This window comes from Triticum urartu, chromosome 3A, assembly GCF_056163025.1.
Source record: "Triticum urartu cultivar PI428250 chromosome 3A, HENAU_Tu73, whole genome shotgun sequence".
NCBI classification, from domain to species: Eukaryota; Viridiplantae; Streptophyta; class Magnoliopsida; order Poales; family Poaceae; genus Triticum; species Triticum urartu.
In genome coordinates this window covers 101,332,429-101,349,065 of record NC_141875.1, presented here as the reverse complement: position 1 = coordinate 101,349,065, position 16,637 = coordinate 101,332,429, and the positions used below count along the sequence as shown (strand labels likewise).

General features: G+C 48.8%; 1 protein-coding gene across 1 annotated transcript; it reads right to left on the bottom strand.

Moving 5' to 3' along the window:
* Positions 1-12,159: 12,159 nt before the first annotated feature.
* On the bottom strand, positions 12,160-13,671 carry LOC147978773 (uncharacterized). Its single transcript, XM_087516666.1, has one exon. It carries the CDS (start codon positions 13,649-13,651, stop codon positions 12,797-12,799), a length of 855 nt encoding a protein of 284 aa, XP_087372792.1. The 5' UTR covers positions 13,652-13,671; the 3' UTR covers positions 12,160-12,796.
* Between the last annotated feature and the right edge of the window lie 2,966 nt (positions 13,672-16,637).

The window sequence follows — 16,637 nt, the reverse complement described above, 5'->3', positions numbered from 1 at the left end:
GACGACACATGCATCACCCGGCCACGTCCGAGCACCGCATTGCCGCGACTATTTATAGCTCTCCCCGCAGCCTCCCGAGCATCTCACTGGCCTCCCCTAGCTCCTAGCTCCCTCCCCATCCTCTTCCCCAAGCCAGAGGATCCCTCGTCGCCTCGGTTACCCGCCATGGATGCATCGGTCCTCCTCTCAAATTCGCTCGAAGCCGAGCTCCCCCTCCCTCAAGCCACTACCTAAGACCTCCCCTGAGCCCCATGGAGCGTCCCCCACCATTCCCCTCCTTCCCGGAGTGCCCGTGGGCGCGGTTCACAAAAACAGACGACGGCCGCCGCCGCGGACGTCCGAGCCGCTGTCGCCACATCCCCCCTCGGCGCGCGTGCTGCACCCAGCTGGATGCGGAGCTCCTTCCCGGGGCCACTGGTGCTCTCACCTCGGGCAGAGATGGCCGGAGCCGCCGGGGGACGGCGCCGACGCTCACTCGGCCTCGGGCCTCTTGTGCATCCTGCGTCGGGAGGAAGAAGGAGATGGGAGGGAGAGAGAGGAGTCAACATGGGCCCCATCCGTCAGTGGCCTAGCGCCTGGCCCCGCCACTGCCACGTCACTTAAGTGGAGGCGTTTTCCCCAGGGTACGTTTTCCCCTCTCTAAAGCACATTTCAGTCGATCTTCGGGCCAGAATATGTTTTCCCTACGAGAAAGCGTATTTTTGAGAAAGGCACATTCGGTTTAATCAGCCACAAACCTGTTTGTGAATATTTTTGATACACATTGGTCCCTGAGCTTTAAACGTCCGTATCTTTTTGCCCATAACTCCGATTGAGGTGAATCCAAAGCCTACTTCTTTGTCTCATCGAGCCCATTCTTCCTATCATTTTCACTATGGGTTGACATACTGGAAATGACCATTTTTCCCTTGCCCATAATCAGCCCCCTCCAGGAGAGAAACTTTTCCGGTGATTCTTTCCGCGATCTTTCTGCGCTTCTCCCCGGTGCATTCCTCATTCCCAGGCAAGCCACAACACCCACTTGCATGATGGCCATGCAGTAGCCATGGTTTTCAACTTGAATATTTAATAAACGTCTACTTGTTTTAATATGGTTGTCGTTGTTTCGGTGATGCTTATGGATTTGTGTTCACTTTCATGCTATGTTTTTATGCACCTGGTTATCAAGTACTAGTTGCTAGTATTTCTATGAAGGAAATATGCCCGAGACAATAATAAAGTTTTTATTTATATTTCCTTATATCATTATAAATGTTTATTATTCATGCTAGAATTGTATTATCCAGAAACTTAGTACATGTGTGAATACATACACAAACAGAGTGTCCCTAGTATGCCTCTACTAGACTAGCTCATTAATGAAAGATGGTTAAGTTCCTAACCATAGACATGTGTTTTTCATTTGATGAACGGGATCACATCATTAGAGAATGATGTGATGGACAAGACCCATCCGTTAGCTTAGCATAACGATCGTTGAGTTTTATTGCGATTGCTTTCATCATGACTTATACATATTCCTCTAACTATGAGATTATGCAACTCCCGAATTGAAGGACATATGCCCTAGAGGCAATAATAAAGTTGTTATTTATATTTCCTTATATCATGATAAATGTTTATTATTCATGCTAGAATTATATTAACCGGAAACTTAGTACATGTACGAATACATAGACAAACAGAGTGTCCCTAGTTTGCCTCTACTTGACTAGCTCATTAATCAAATATGGTTAAGTTTCCTAGCCATAGACATGTGTTGTCATTTGATGAACGGGATCACATCATTAGAGAATGATGTGATGGACAAGGCCCATCCGTTAGCTTAGCATAATGATCGTTGAGTTTTATTGCTATTGCTTTCATCATGACTTATACATGTTCCTCTGACTATGAGATTATGCAACTCCCGAATTGAAGGAAATATGCCCTAGAGGCAATAATAAAGTTGTTATTAATATTTCCTTATATCATGATAAATGTTTATTATTCATACTAGAATTATATTAACCGAAAACTTAGTACATGTATGAATACATAGACAAATAGAGTGTCCCTAGTTTGCCTCTACTTGACTAGCTCGTTAATCAAAGATGGTTAAGTTTCCTAGCCATAGACATGTGTTTTCATTTGATGAATGGGATCACATCATTAGAGAATGATGAGATGGACAAGACCCATCCATTAGCTTAGCACTATGATAGTTTAGTTTATTGCTATTGCTTTCTTCATGACTTATACATGTTCCTATGACTATGAGATTATGCAACTCCCGAATACCGGAGGAACACCTTGTGTTCTATCAAACGTCACAACGTAACTGGGTGATTATAAAGATGCTCTACGGGTGTCTCCGATGGTGTTTGTTGAGTTGGCATAGATCGAGATTAGGATTTGTCACTCCGTGTTTCGGAGAGGTATCCCTGGGCCTTCTCGGTAATGCTCTTCACTATAAGCCTTGCAAGCAAAGTGACTAATGAGTTAGTTGCAGGATGATGCATTACGGAACGAGTAAAGACACTTGCCGGTATTGAGATTGAACTAGATATGATGATACCGACGGTCGGATCTCGGGCAAGTAACATACCGATGACAAAGGGAACAACGTATGTTGTTATGCGGTTTGACCAATGAAGACCTTCTTAGAATATGTAGGAACCAATATGAGCATCCAGGTTCCGCTATTGGTTATTGACCGGAGATGTGTCTCGGTCATGTATACATAGTTCTCGAACCCGTAGGGTCCGCACGCTTAACGTTCGATGACGATTTATATTATGAGTTATGTGATTTGATGTACCGAAGGTTGTTCGGAGTCCTGGATGAGATCACGGACGTGACGAGGAGTCTCGGAATGGTCGAGACATCAAAATTCATACATTGGAAGGTTACATTCGGATACAGGAATGGTTCGGGTTGTTTCGGATGAGTTTCAGAGTACTGGGGGTTACCGGAACCCCCTCCGGGAAGTTATTGGGCCTCATGGGCCTAATGGTGGAAGAGAGGAGGCAGGCCAAGGAGTGGCACGCGCCCCCCTAGCCCAAACCAAATTGGACTAGGGCTAGGGGGCGGTGTAGGATCGAAAGTATGTCTAGAGGGGGGGTGATTAGACTACTTGACCAAATAAAAATCTAGCCTTTTCCCAACTTTAAGTCTTGGCAGATTTTACCAACTTAGCACTAGTCAAGTAAACAACCTACACATGCAAGTCTAAGAGTATAGCAGCGGAATGTAAAACATTGTACATGAAGGTAAATGGAGGAGTTTGGAGGGAGCAAACACAATGTAGACACGGAGATTTTTGGCATGGTTCCGATAGGTGGTGCTATTGTACATCCACGTTGATGGAGACTTCAACCCACGAAGGGTGACGGTTGCGCGAGTCCACGGAGGGCTCCACCCATGAAGGGTCCACGAAGAAGTAACCTTGTCTATCCCACCATGGCCATCGCCCATGAATGACTTGCCTCACTAGGGTAGATCTTCACGAAGTAGGCGATCTCATTGCCCGTACAAACTCCTTGGTTCAACTCCACAATCTTGACGGAGGCTCCCAAGTGGCACCTAACCAATCTAGGAGACACCACTCTCCAAAAGGTAATAGATGATGTGTTGATGATGAACTCCTTGCTCTTGTGCTTCAAATGATAGTCTCCCCAACACTCAACTCTCTCTCATAGGATTGGATTTGGTGGAGAGATGATTTGAGTGGAAAGCAACTTGGGGAAGGCTAGAGATCAAGATTTATGTGGTTGGAATGGAATATCTTGACCTCAACACAAGTGTAGGTGGTTCTCTCTCAGAAAATGTATGATGGAAGTGTAGGCATGTTCTGATGGCTCTCTCCAGGAATGAAGAGCGGGTGGAGGGGTATATATAGCGTCCACACAAAATCTAACTGTTACACACAATTTACCAAACTCGGTGGGACCGAATCAGAAAACTCGGTCAGACCGATCCAGTTCAAAATGTGAATGTTAGGATTTTCGGTGGGACCAATACGTCAACTCGGTGGGACCGATTTCATTAGGGTTAGGGCATAACGTAATCTCGGTGAGACTGATTACACAAACTCGATGGGACCGATTTTGGTAATAAGCAAACAGAGAGTTGGTCAGGCAAACTCGGTGGGACCGATTCGCTCATCTTGGTTGGACCGAAATGTTACGAAGGGGAAATAGAGAGTTTGCAATCCCATCTCGGTGAGACCGAGATCCCTATCGGTGGGACCGAAGTGAGTAAGGTTTTGTGGCAGTGGCTATGTCAACTGAACTCGGTAGCACCGGATGGAAAGTTTCGGTGGGGCCGAGTTTGACTTTTGGTTTGGGACATATGTGGATATGAGAAAGTGGTTGAGGATTTTGGAGCATATCACTAAGCATTTTGAGCAAGTAACCCATTAACCAACACCTCATCCCCTTTTAATAGTATTGGCTTTTCCTATGGACTCAATGTCATCTTGGATCACTAAAAGGTAAAATGTAGAGTCTTAAGCTTTAGAGCTTGAGCCAATCTTTTGTCTTTAGCATTTTGAGGGGTCCACATTTCTAATCCATGCCATGCCAATCATTGAGCTTTCCATCTTGAAATAGTATTAGCTCAATGAGCTATATGTTGTTAGGAATTGCCAAAACCACCCAGGGATAGTTGCACATTCAGGCGGTCCCCCTTTCCTTCTCTTCTCCTATTCCTTCCCCCCTTCTCCTTGTGGAAGTAGGATAGGGGGGAATCCTACTTGGAGTAGGAATCCCCCCTTGGGAGCGCCACCCTTGGCCGGCCTCCTCCTCCCTCCCCCTTTATATACGTGGGAGGGGGGCACCCCATCGACACACAAGTTGATGTTTTAGCCATGTGCGGTGCCCCCCTCCACAGTTACACACCTCGGTCATATCGTTGTAGTGCTTAGGCGAAGCCCTGCGTCGGTAACTCCATCATCACTGTCACCACGCCGTCATGCTGACGGAACTCTCCCTCGGCCTCAACTGGATCAAGAGTTCGAGGGATGTCACTGAGCTGAACGTGTGCAGATCACGGAGGTGCCATTCGGTACTTGGATTGGTTGGATCACGAAGATGTTCGACTACATCAACCGCGTTACTAAACGCTTCCGCTTTCGGTCTACCAGGGTACGTAGACACACTCGCCCCTCTCATTGCTATGCATCTCCTAGATAGATCTTGTGTGATCGTAGGTAGATTTTTTGAAATACTATGTTCCCCAACAGTGGCATCCGAGCCAGGTCTATGAGTAGATGTTATTTGCATGAGTAGAACACAAAGAGTTGTGGGCGATAATAGTCAGACTGCTTACCAGCATGTCATACTTTGATTCGGCGGTATTGTTGGATGAAGCGGCCCAAACCAAAATCACATGATCGCGTTCATGAGACTGGTTCTACCGCCGTGCTTCGCACACCGGTGGCTAGTGGGTGTTTGTTTCTCCAGCTTTAGTTGAATTGAGTTTGACTACGCCCGGTCCTTGTTGAAGGTTAAAACATCACACTTGACGACAAATCGTTGTGGTTTTGATGCGTAGGTAAGAACGGTTCTATGACGCCCCCGATTTGACCGTACACTAATCATACACGCAAATGTGTACGACCAAGATCAGGGACTCACGGGAAGATATCACAACACAACTCTACAAATAAAATAAGTCATACAAGCATCATATTACAAGCCAGGGGCCTCGAGGGCTCGAATACAAGAGCTCGATCATAGAAGAGTCAGCGGAAGCAACAATATCTGAGTATAGACATAAGTTAAACAAGTTTGCCTTAAGAAGGCTAGCACAAACTGGGATACAGATCGAAAGAGGCATAGGCCTCCTGCCTGGGATCCTCCTAAACTACTCCTGGTCGTCGTCAGTGGGCTGCATGTAGTAGTAGGCACCTCCCAGTAGTAGTAGTCATCATTGACGGTGGCGTCTGGCTCCTGGCTCCAACGTCTGGTCGCAGCAATCGAGTATAGAAAGGGGGAAAAGAGGGAGCAAAGCAACCGTGAGTACTCATCCAAAGTACTCGCAAGCAAGGAGCTACACTACATATGTATGCATTGGTATCAAATGGAATAAGGGTATCATATGTGGACTGAACTGCAGAATGCCGGAATAAGAGGGGGATAGCTAGTCCTTTCGAAGACTACGCTTCTGGTAACCTCCATCTTGCAACAGGAGAAGAGAGTAGATGGTAAGTTCACCAAGTAGCATCGTGTAGCATAATCCTAACCGATGATCCTCCCCTCGTCGCCTTGTGAGAGAGCGATCACCGGTTGTATCTGGCACTTGGAAGGGTGTGTTTTATTAAGTATCCGGTTCTAGTTGTCATAAGGTCAAGGTACAACTCCAAGTCGTCCTGTTATTCACGGCTATTCGAATAGATTAACTTCCCTGCAGGGGTGCACCACATAACCCAACATGCTCGATCCCATTTGGCCGGACACTTTCCTGGGTCATGCCCGGCCTCGGAAGATCAACACGTCGCAACCCTACCTAGGCACAACAGAGAGGTCAGCATGCCGGTCTAAATCCTATGGCGCAGGGGTCTGGGCCCATCACGCATTGCACACCTGCACGTTGCGAGGGCGGCCGGAAGCAGACCTAGCCTAGCAGGCGTTCCAGTCCAATCCGGCGCGCGCCGCTCAGTCGCTGACATCACGAAGGCTTCGGCTGATACCACGACGTCGAGTGCCCATAACTGTCCCTGCGTAGATGGTTAGTGCGTATAGGCCAGTGGCCAGACTCAGATCAAATACCAAGATCTCGTTAAACGTGTTATCTTGAAATAACCGCGAACGCCGACCAGGGCCAGGGCCACCTCTCTCCTAGGTGGTCTCAACCTGCCTTGTCACTTCGCCACAAAGATCCACACAGAGGGCTGTCGGGAAAGTATGTCCTTCCAGCCCCCAATTCGTGAATCAACCGCAGGTACTCCTCGAGCCAACCCGAGTTTAGTCATCACATGTATCATGTATAAAGTATATAGTATATACCCGTGATCACCTCCCGAGTGAACACGGCCCGATAGTATAGCATGGCAGACGGACAAGAATGTATGGCCACTGATGATAAACTAGCATCCTATACTAAGCATTAGGATTGCAGGTAAGGTAACAACAATAGTAGCAAGGACAGGCTATGCATCAGGATAGGATTAACGGAAAGCAGTAACATGCTACACTACTCTAATGCAAGCAGTATAGAGGAGAGTAGGCGATCAAGGGGGGGCTTGCCTGGTTGCTCTGGCAAGAGAGAGGGGTCGTCCACACCGTAGTCGTACTGGGTAGCAGCGGCGTCGGTCTCGGTGTCTAGCGAGAGAAGAGGGGGAAGAAACAATAAATATAATGCAAACAAATGCATGATGATGTATGACATGACAAAGCATGATGCTAGGTGTGCCCTAACACGGTACGAGGTGGTACCGGTGAAGGGGGAAAACATCTGAGAAAATGTCCCCGGTGTTTCACGTTTTTAGACATACGAACCGGAGGGGGAAAGTTGCGTGTTCGCTATGTTAGGGATGCGTGGCGGACGAACGGGCTGCGTATCCGGGTTTGTCTCATCGTTCTGAGCAACTTTCATGTTGAAAATAATTTAATCCAAGTTACGGATTAAAAGATATGATTTTCTAAAGATTTTATTAATCTCTGGAATTTAATTAATTATTTAATTTAATTTGAAATTTGGATTTATGACATCAGCATGATGTCATGCTGATGTCAGCAGTCAACAGGGTTGACTGGTCAACCTGACCAGTGGGTCCCACTGGTCGGTGACACATTTTAATTAGACATATCATTTAACCTAATTAGTATTAATTAGGGGGGTGGGCCCCACTGTCATTGACTATTAGGTTGATTAGGGTTTAGGTTAAACGAATTACTATTTAATTAAACTAACATGTTAATTAGATTAATTAAATAGGATTAATCAACTTAATTAATTAATTTTTATATTTTATTTTTTTAATCATTCTGGGGCTGGGCCCCGGCTGTCATAGGACTGGGGCCAACCGGGTGAACGGGTGCGGGCGAATCGCAACCCGCCAGTAGCGAGGCGCGGCCGGCGGAGCCAGCCGGCATGGGCGACGACGGCGAGCGCCGGTGGTTGGGGCGGACCCGAGCGGGACCACGGGGCCGCAGCGTGCGTCGTCGGCAGCGAGCGCCACGGCGCAGCGAGGCCGCGCCGGAGCGGGGAGGTGTGGTCGGCGGCAAGCGCGACAGGGGGGGCGCGGTGGTGTGCGGCTATGCGGGGAAGGGGGAAAGGCGGAAGCAGCAGCAGTTCTTGCGGTCGCAACGGAGCGAGGGACGAGGAGGGGACGCGCACGAGGCGTGCCGGCGCTGGCAAGCGGGGCGAGCGGGAGCGGCATGGGGAGCGCGCGGGGGTGACCGCGACGAGCGGCGACCACGGGCTAGCAAGCACGTGCGGGGCGGGCGACGAGCGCGTGCGCGCGAGGCGGTTGTGGTGGTGCGGGGCAGTGCAGGGGGTCGGCGGGGGGGGGGGGGGGTAGTGGAGCACAGGGGAGGGGCCAGGCAGGGCTTGGCCGACGCGGGCGCCGGTCTGGACGCCGGTGCGGGCGACGGCCACGGCGGGGAGCGTGCGGGAGCATGGCGGAAGCGGCGGTGAGCGTGGGCACGATGCGGGAGGGAGAGAAGAGAGGGAGGGGCTCATGCTCACTGGGGCCGTAGGGGGAATGGCAGCGGGGGTCGGGGGACATCGGGGACAACGCGGCGGAGAGGGGCAGGCCGGCGAGGGAGCGCCGGCGACGGGCGGCGGGGCAGCGTCAGGCGCGCGGGGTCGATCCCAATCCAATCTGGATCGGGAGGGGGAGAGGTGGCGTCGTGGGGGGGAGAGTGGGGCGACGGGGTGTGTTAGGTTTTCCGGTGCGAGGCCATATAGGCCAGGGGGACTGGGCCGGTTAGGTTAATGGGCTGGCCAGCTGGGCCGTTTGGCCCAGTTGGCCAAGGGGGTCTTTCTTTTTATTTTTGCTTTATTTTTGTTTTATTTTCCTTTTATTTATTTTCTATTCTGTTTTAGTTTATTTTAAATCATTTAGGCAATTTCTAAAAATGAGTTTGCTGCACTAAAATTACCTATGCCATTTTTGGCACAACCCAAACATTTTTGTTATCACTTCTGAAAACTTTTATTGTTGACATTAATTTCAATTTGAATTTTGAAACGGTTTCAAATTAACCCGAGATTAACCACAGTAATCAAGGTGACGTGGCACCATTAGCGTGGAATTACTGTAGCTTGATTACCCGGGCGTTACAAAACTCCTTCACTACAAGAAATATTGCCCCGAGATTTAGGAGGTAGAAGGAAACAGTGCGGGGTATTCATCACGCAGGCGGTCCTAGCGTTCCCAGGTGGCTTCGTCTTGAGAGTGGTTCGACCACTGGACTTTGAGGAACTTGATCGCCTTCTGACGTGTGCGGCGTTCAGCTTGGTTGAGGATGCGAACCGGATGCTCTTTATAGGAGAGGTCCTGTTGCAATTCGAGCACTTCATGATCCACTACTCGGATTGGATCCTTGAAGCAACGGCGGAGTTGTGACACATGGAACACATCGTGAACCTGGGAAAGGTTCGGCGGAAGCTCCAGTTGATATGCCACTTTTCCACGCCTTTCGAGAATAGTGAAGGGACCGATATAGCAAGGAGCTAGCTTGCCCTTGATCCCGAAGCGGTGAGCACCCTTCATTGGTGTAACTCGAATATAAGCCTTTTCGCCAGGTTGATAGACCATGTCTTTGTGATGACGGTCATACTGACTTTTTTGACGTGACTGAGCAGTCTTGAGATTCTCGCGAATAATGCGGACTTGTTCTTCGGCCTGTTGGATAATATCCGGACCGAAGAGTGGACGTTCCCCAGTTTCTGACTAGTTCATAGGGGTTCGACACTTTCGTCCATATAACACTTCGAAGGGGGACATCTTCAGACTAGCTTGATAGCTATTATTATAAGAGAACTCGGCATATGGAAGAGATTCCTCCCATTTCTCACCGAAGGAAATTACACAAGCTCGAAGCATGTCTTCGAGAACTTGGTTGACACGTTCAACCTGTCCTTGCGACCGAGGATGAAACGCCGTACTGAACAACAGATGAGTTCCCATAGCTTCTTGGAAACTTGCCCAAAATCTTGAAGTGAATAAGCTACCGCAGTCTGAACTGATAACCAGTGGAATACCGTGAAGGGAAACAATTCTGGACATGTAGAGGGTTGCAAGATGGCTAGCAGTGATTGTTTCTTTGACTGCCAGAAAATGTGCAACTTTAGAAAGCCGGTCAATGACGACAAGAATAGCATCATTACCTTTCTGCGATTTGGGAAATCCAGTGACGAAGTCCATTTCAACATGGTCTCATTTCCATTCAGGAATAGAGATAGGTTGCAGAGTTCCAGCAGGCCTTTGATGCTCTGCTTTGATACGGCGGCAAACGTCACACTTAGCAACATAACGAGCAATGTCCTGCTTCATATTAGACCACCAGAATCTTTGACGAATATCCTGGTACATCTTTGTACTACCAGGATGGATGGATAGAGGCGTATCATGAGCTTCTTTCATAACCCTTTTAGTCTTATCCAGGTTTTTCTTCGAACATGGTACCACTAGGCGGCCTTTGAAGTACAAGGCGCCATCATTGGCGATAGTGAAGAATGAGGGCTTTCCTTCTGCTAGATGGCGTTTAATCTTATGGACTTCAGAGTCATAACCTTGAATAGTCTTTATACCGGCTACGAGATCTGGTACGATAGCCAGGGTATTTAGAGAACCCTTAGTAACAACATGAAGATTCATCTTGCGGAACTCCGGTGGAGGGGGAGCGAGTGCACCAGGGGGGACAATATGAAGGTTCAGCTTTCTAAATTCTTCGACAAGCGAGGACTGAACTTTGTGAACCTGGAGGTGATTGCAGTAAGACTTGCGGCTCAAGGCATCAGCCATTACATTAGCCTTGCCGGGGGTATAGGATATACCCACGTCAAAGTCTGCAACAGTCTCCATCCATCTCTGCTAACAGAGGTTCAGATCTGGCTGAGTAAACATATACTTGAGACTTTGGTGGTCGGTGAAGATTTCGCAACGATTACCGAGAAGGTAATGTCGTCACTGCTTCAGTGCATGAATGACAGCAGCAAGCTCGAGGTCGTGAACTGGGTAGTTTTCTTCGTGAGGGCGCAGTTGACGAGAGGCATAAGCAATCACTCTGTGCTCTTGCATTAGGACACAGCCTAATCCTAGACGGGAAGCGTCATAGTAAATGACGAAGTCCTTCTTAGTATCAGGTGGAGCAAGCACTGGGGCAGAAGTCAACTTGTCTTTGAGCGCCTGGAAACTTTCCTGACACTTGTCTGTCCATTCGAACTTGACACCCTTATGCAACAGATTAGTCAGAGGCCTGGCAATCTTGGAGAAGTTCTCGACGAATCGACGACAATAGCTGGCGTGACCGAGAAAACTTCGGACTTGCTTGACATTCTTCGGAGGAGTCCAATCGAGAATAGCCTGAACTCGTTCAGGGTTGACGGCAATACAATCCTTGGAGATGACATGCCCAAGATAGGTTACTTCGGGGAGCCAGAATTCACACTTGGAATACTTAGCATAGAGTTGGTGCTCTCGAAGCTTTTCCAGCACGAGACGAAGATGTTCAACATGTTCTTCTTTGTTCTTGGAAAATACCAGGATATCATCCAGATAAACCACGACGAACTTGTCGAGGTAATCCATGAATATATAATTCATCGGGCGAGAGAAAGTGGCGGGAGCATTCGTTAAGCCGAATGACATTACTGTGTACTCGTAAGACCCATACCGAGTCACGAAGGCGGTCTTTGGGGTATCCTCTTCACGAACACGGATCTGGTGGTAACCCAACCTCAAGTCGAGTTTGGAGAACACTGATGAGCCAGCCAGTTGATCATAAAGATCATTGATCCGAGGAAGAGGGTATTTATTCTGAATGGTAGCTTGGTTTATAGAACGGTAGTCTTGGACTAATCGGTTTGTCCCATCCTTCTTCTTAACAAAGAGAGAAGGTGCTCCCCAAGGAGAGCAACTTGGGCGAATGAAACCTTTGACAAGAGATTTGTCGATTTCCTCCTTAAGCTCAATGAGTTCATGTGGCGGCATCTTGTAGGGTCGCTTGGCTATAGGGGTGGTGCCGGGTTTCAAGTCGATGATGAATTTGACAGCTCTAGCAGGGGGAATCCCTGGAAGTTCTTCTGGGAAGACGTCTTGGAATTCACGAACGACGGGAATGTTTTCAATGCCCTCGAGTGGTGCAGCGTTCAACGCATTCAAGGCATAAAGCCGTGCCTCGGTGTTCTGAACTAGATGAGCTTGGTAAGCAATTATTTCATTAGAAGGGTGTAGCAGATGGACGACCTTAGTGGCGCAAACTATAGAAGCAGTATGCGCTTTCAACCAATCCATACCCAGAATGAAGTCGATCCTACATGACTTCAATACGATGGGAGAGGCAAGGAATTCCAGTCCTCCGATTTCAACGGGGACGTCGTTGCAAATCATGGAGGTCCGACATTGGCCCGCGGGAGTGTGTACTAATAGCGAAGTGTTCAGGTCCTCGCTTTTAATGCCATGCATGAATGCAAAATCCTCTGACATGAATGAATGTGATGCACCTGTATCAAATAAAACAGATGTTGGTGCTGAATTTACGAGGAGTGTACCCATCACAATAGCGGGCTGGTCTAGAACTTCATTGAGATCAACGTGGTTGGCATGAACACGACCATAAGACTTGGCATTGTTGTTGCGGGGCTAGTTGCTTCCACGGCCAGTTGTTGGGAGGGCCAGTTGGTTCTGGTTCTGATTGCATTCCCTAGCACGGTGCCCTGGTTGACCACACCTAAAGCACAAACCATTACTGGGAGTGGGAACAGGAGCTTGGGGTGGTGGAGCTGGAAGCCTTGGCTGCCTAGTTGGAGGAGTAGGCAGACGAGGTGCGGCATAGGACTGCCTTGGGGCAGGTGCAGTTGGCTGGTACATGCTGTTGGGAATCCATATCTTACTCTTCTGCGAGGGCGGGCCCGAAGATGAGCCCGTGTCACGGTTGCGCCTGTGAGAGCTCTGGTATTCCTGCAGACCAGTTTCGACATTGATGGCCTTGTTCACCAGGGTGGCGAAATCAGCAAAGTCATGCACTAGAAGTGCGAGCTTGATATCAGCTTGAAGGCCATCACGGAACTTCTCCTGTCTGCGTGCATCAGTTGCAATGTCTTCTTCAGCATAGCGGGACAAGTCAAGAAACTCCCGCTGATAAGCTTCAACAGTTTTGTTGCCTTGGGTGAGGTTGCGGAACTCACGCTTCTTACAGTCCATGACTCCCTGAGGAATGAAGCGAGCACGGAAAGCAGCTTGGAAGTCTGGCCAGGTGATGATTGTTCCAATTGGCAAAGTACGCCTGTGGCTGTCCCACCATTGAGCAGCGGGTCCCTTCAAGAAGAAGGAAGCAAAGGTGACATAGCTGGCAGGGGCTACATCAACAGACTCCATCTCATAGGTGATGTCACAGAGCCAGTCATCAGCATCCAGAGGCTGAGTTGAGCTGCGGTACACAGTTGGGTTCAGGCGCATGAAATCCTGCAGAGTTACTGGGGTTGGCTGCTGGTTCATATTGGGGCGAGGAACTGAGCCATCATATTCTCCATGAACTGGCGATTCATCTCAAGCTGTTGGATCATACCAGCCATGTACTCAGGCAGTGGTGGGGCGTTGCCACCACGACCACGACCACCTGGTCTAACCATCCTGCTGATATATAATAGGAGTAGTTCAGCATTTGAGAAATTGCGAGGACAAGAATCATTCATGATGAAACATGCATAATGAAAGGAACACGATAGATACTACATAGTAGTTGGCACATCTTACAAAAGTGATCATGCATAGAGTTCGGCACATAGACTAAGAACATCATAGGCGGCACACAGGCTCGCGGCGAAGGCATCTAACACTAACAAGCAAGCCTACATCAGTCCCAGGAGGAACTGTGGAGGTAGGTGTAGCCTGACAGCTGGTAGTGACGCGAAGGGAAGACCTCCACACGAGTAGCCTGGGGTCCGCGGATACTGTAGTGCGGAACCCGACGCGCAGGTGGCAGGAGAGGACCAAGTGTGGGAGAGTATCCTCCCACATCTGGCCAGCCGACGCCCTGGGGCATCACGGTCCTGGCAGGGTAGATCACAGAACGCGACAGATCACCAGATCGGACAGAGGGAGTGCAACAGCGTCAGAGCACGGTACAGGTGCCGACGGGTGGTGTACAGCTCGTGGCGAAGAGCTCGGCTAGCTCTATCCAGTCCATCAGCATGCAGAACCAGGTTCTGATGGTAGGAGGGCTCTCGGGTGACAGTGGAGTCGGCAGCAGTGTAGTATCCCTCTGCACCAACATCGGATGTGATAGCAATGTGCCTGAAGGGGGAGGTGTCCAACTCCTGATACTCTCCACGAAGACGTGTCAGAGCAGCATAAGCAGCAATGTGGACCGCCATATCAATAGTCACTCCAACACCATGAGCAGTGTGCGGCACGGTAGTGGAGTCATACTCCCGAGAGTAGAGGTGGACGATGGCACGGTACTACTCCTGGTTGAAGTCCTGATACTCCTCATAGACGGTGTACTCAGGGTGCCAGCGATAACCCAGATAGGTCATCATCTCAACCAACACAGCAGGTGACCCTGAGGCACCAGTGGCCGTCGTGTGGCGCACGACCTGTCTCGTGGGTTCTATCTGAAAACAAAGATGGTTCAAAGGAGTCAACTGACAATGTGGATAATGTTCAATATACTACTCTAAAGAATAGCTAGGGCTTATCCAACTTTGGGGTGAACGTGGTCACAGGATCCTAGTGTTAAAGTTAGTAAAACCGTTTAACCCGAGTAGAAGATAGTTCAGAGTCCTAGAGTAAGGATCGAGGAGTAAAAGATCCTAATACCCCCCAGATGGCGACGTGGGCCCGTAAGGCACACGACCATGTTAGTAAAAGTTTTGGTAATGTCTAGACTCGACTTCGGCCAAGGAGTGTGGAAGGGGGATTCCTACAGGCAGTCGACTCTGATACCAACTTGTGACGCCCCCGATTTGACCGTACACTAATCATACACGCAAATGTGTACGACCAAGATCAGGGACTCATGGGAAGATATCACAACACAACTCTACAAATAAAATAAGTCATACAAGCATCATATTACAAGCCAGGGGCCTCGAGGGCTCGAATACAAGAGCTCGATCATAGACGAGTTAGCGGAAGCAACAATATCTGAATACAGACATAAGTTAAACAAGTTTGCCTTAAGAAGGCTAGCACAAACTGGGATGCAGATCGAAAGAGGCGCAGGCCTGCTGCCTGGGATCCTCCTAAACTACTCCTGGTCATCGTCAGTGGGCTGCACGTAGTAGTAGGCACCTCCCGAGTAGTAGTAGTCGTCGACAGTGGCGTCTGGCTCCTGGCTCCAACGTCTGATCGCAGCAATCGAGTATAGAAAGGGGGAAAAGAGGGAGCAAAGCAACCGTGAGTACTCATCCAAAGTACTCGCAAGCAAGGAGCTACACTACATATGTATGCATTGGTATCAAATGGAATAAGGGTATCATATGTGGACTGAACTACAGAATGCCGGAATAAGAGGGGGATAGCTAGTCCTTTCGAAGACTACGCTTCTGGTAACCTCCATCTTGCAGCAGGAGAAGAGAGTAGATGGTAAGTTCACCAAGTAGCATCGTGTAGCATAATCCTAACCGATGATCCTCCCCTCGTCGCCTTGTGAGAGAGCGATCACCGGTTGTATCTGGCACTTGGAAGGGTGTGTTTTATTAAGTATCCGGTTCTAGTTGTCATAAGGTCAAGGTACAACTCCAAGTCGTCCTGTTATTCACGGCTATTCGAATAGATTAACTTCCCTGCAGGGGTGCACCACATAACCCAACATGCTCGATCCCATTTGGCCGGACACACTTTCTTGGGTCATGCCCGGCCTCGGAAGATCAACACGTCGCAGCCTACCTACTAGAAGCTCGTAGCAGCCACGTAAAACTTGCAACAACAAAGTAGAGGACGTCTAACTTGTTTTTGCAGGGCATGTTGTGATGTGATATGGTCAAGATGTGATTATATAAATTGTTGTATGAGATGATAACGTTTTGTAATAGTTATCGGCAACTGGCAGGAGCCACATGGTTGTCGCTTTATTATATGAAATGCAATCGCCATGTAATTGCTTTACTTTATCACTAAGCACTACTGCAGGTTGCTGCTAACGCGACACTACGATCAGAGACCCTTCGGCAAAATTGTGTGTGATGCCATAATCGCAAATGGTGGTGTAAAAAACTGTCAGAAAAGATGCAAAACATTTGCGATGGAGGATGCATCAAACACGGTTCATATCTTAGTTGCGTGTGCGATGCAGGGCATACGGTTCAGCTCAATTAACTGTTTACGATGAGGAGGAACAAAAGAAACGGGCAGCCAGATGAAGGTGTGCGTGATGTACAGCATACGGTTCACTCAGATGGACTGTTTGTGATTAGGCAACACAAAAGTAACGGTCAGCCAGATCAAAGGTGTGTGCGATATACGGCATGCGGTTCACTCG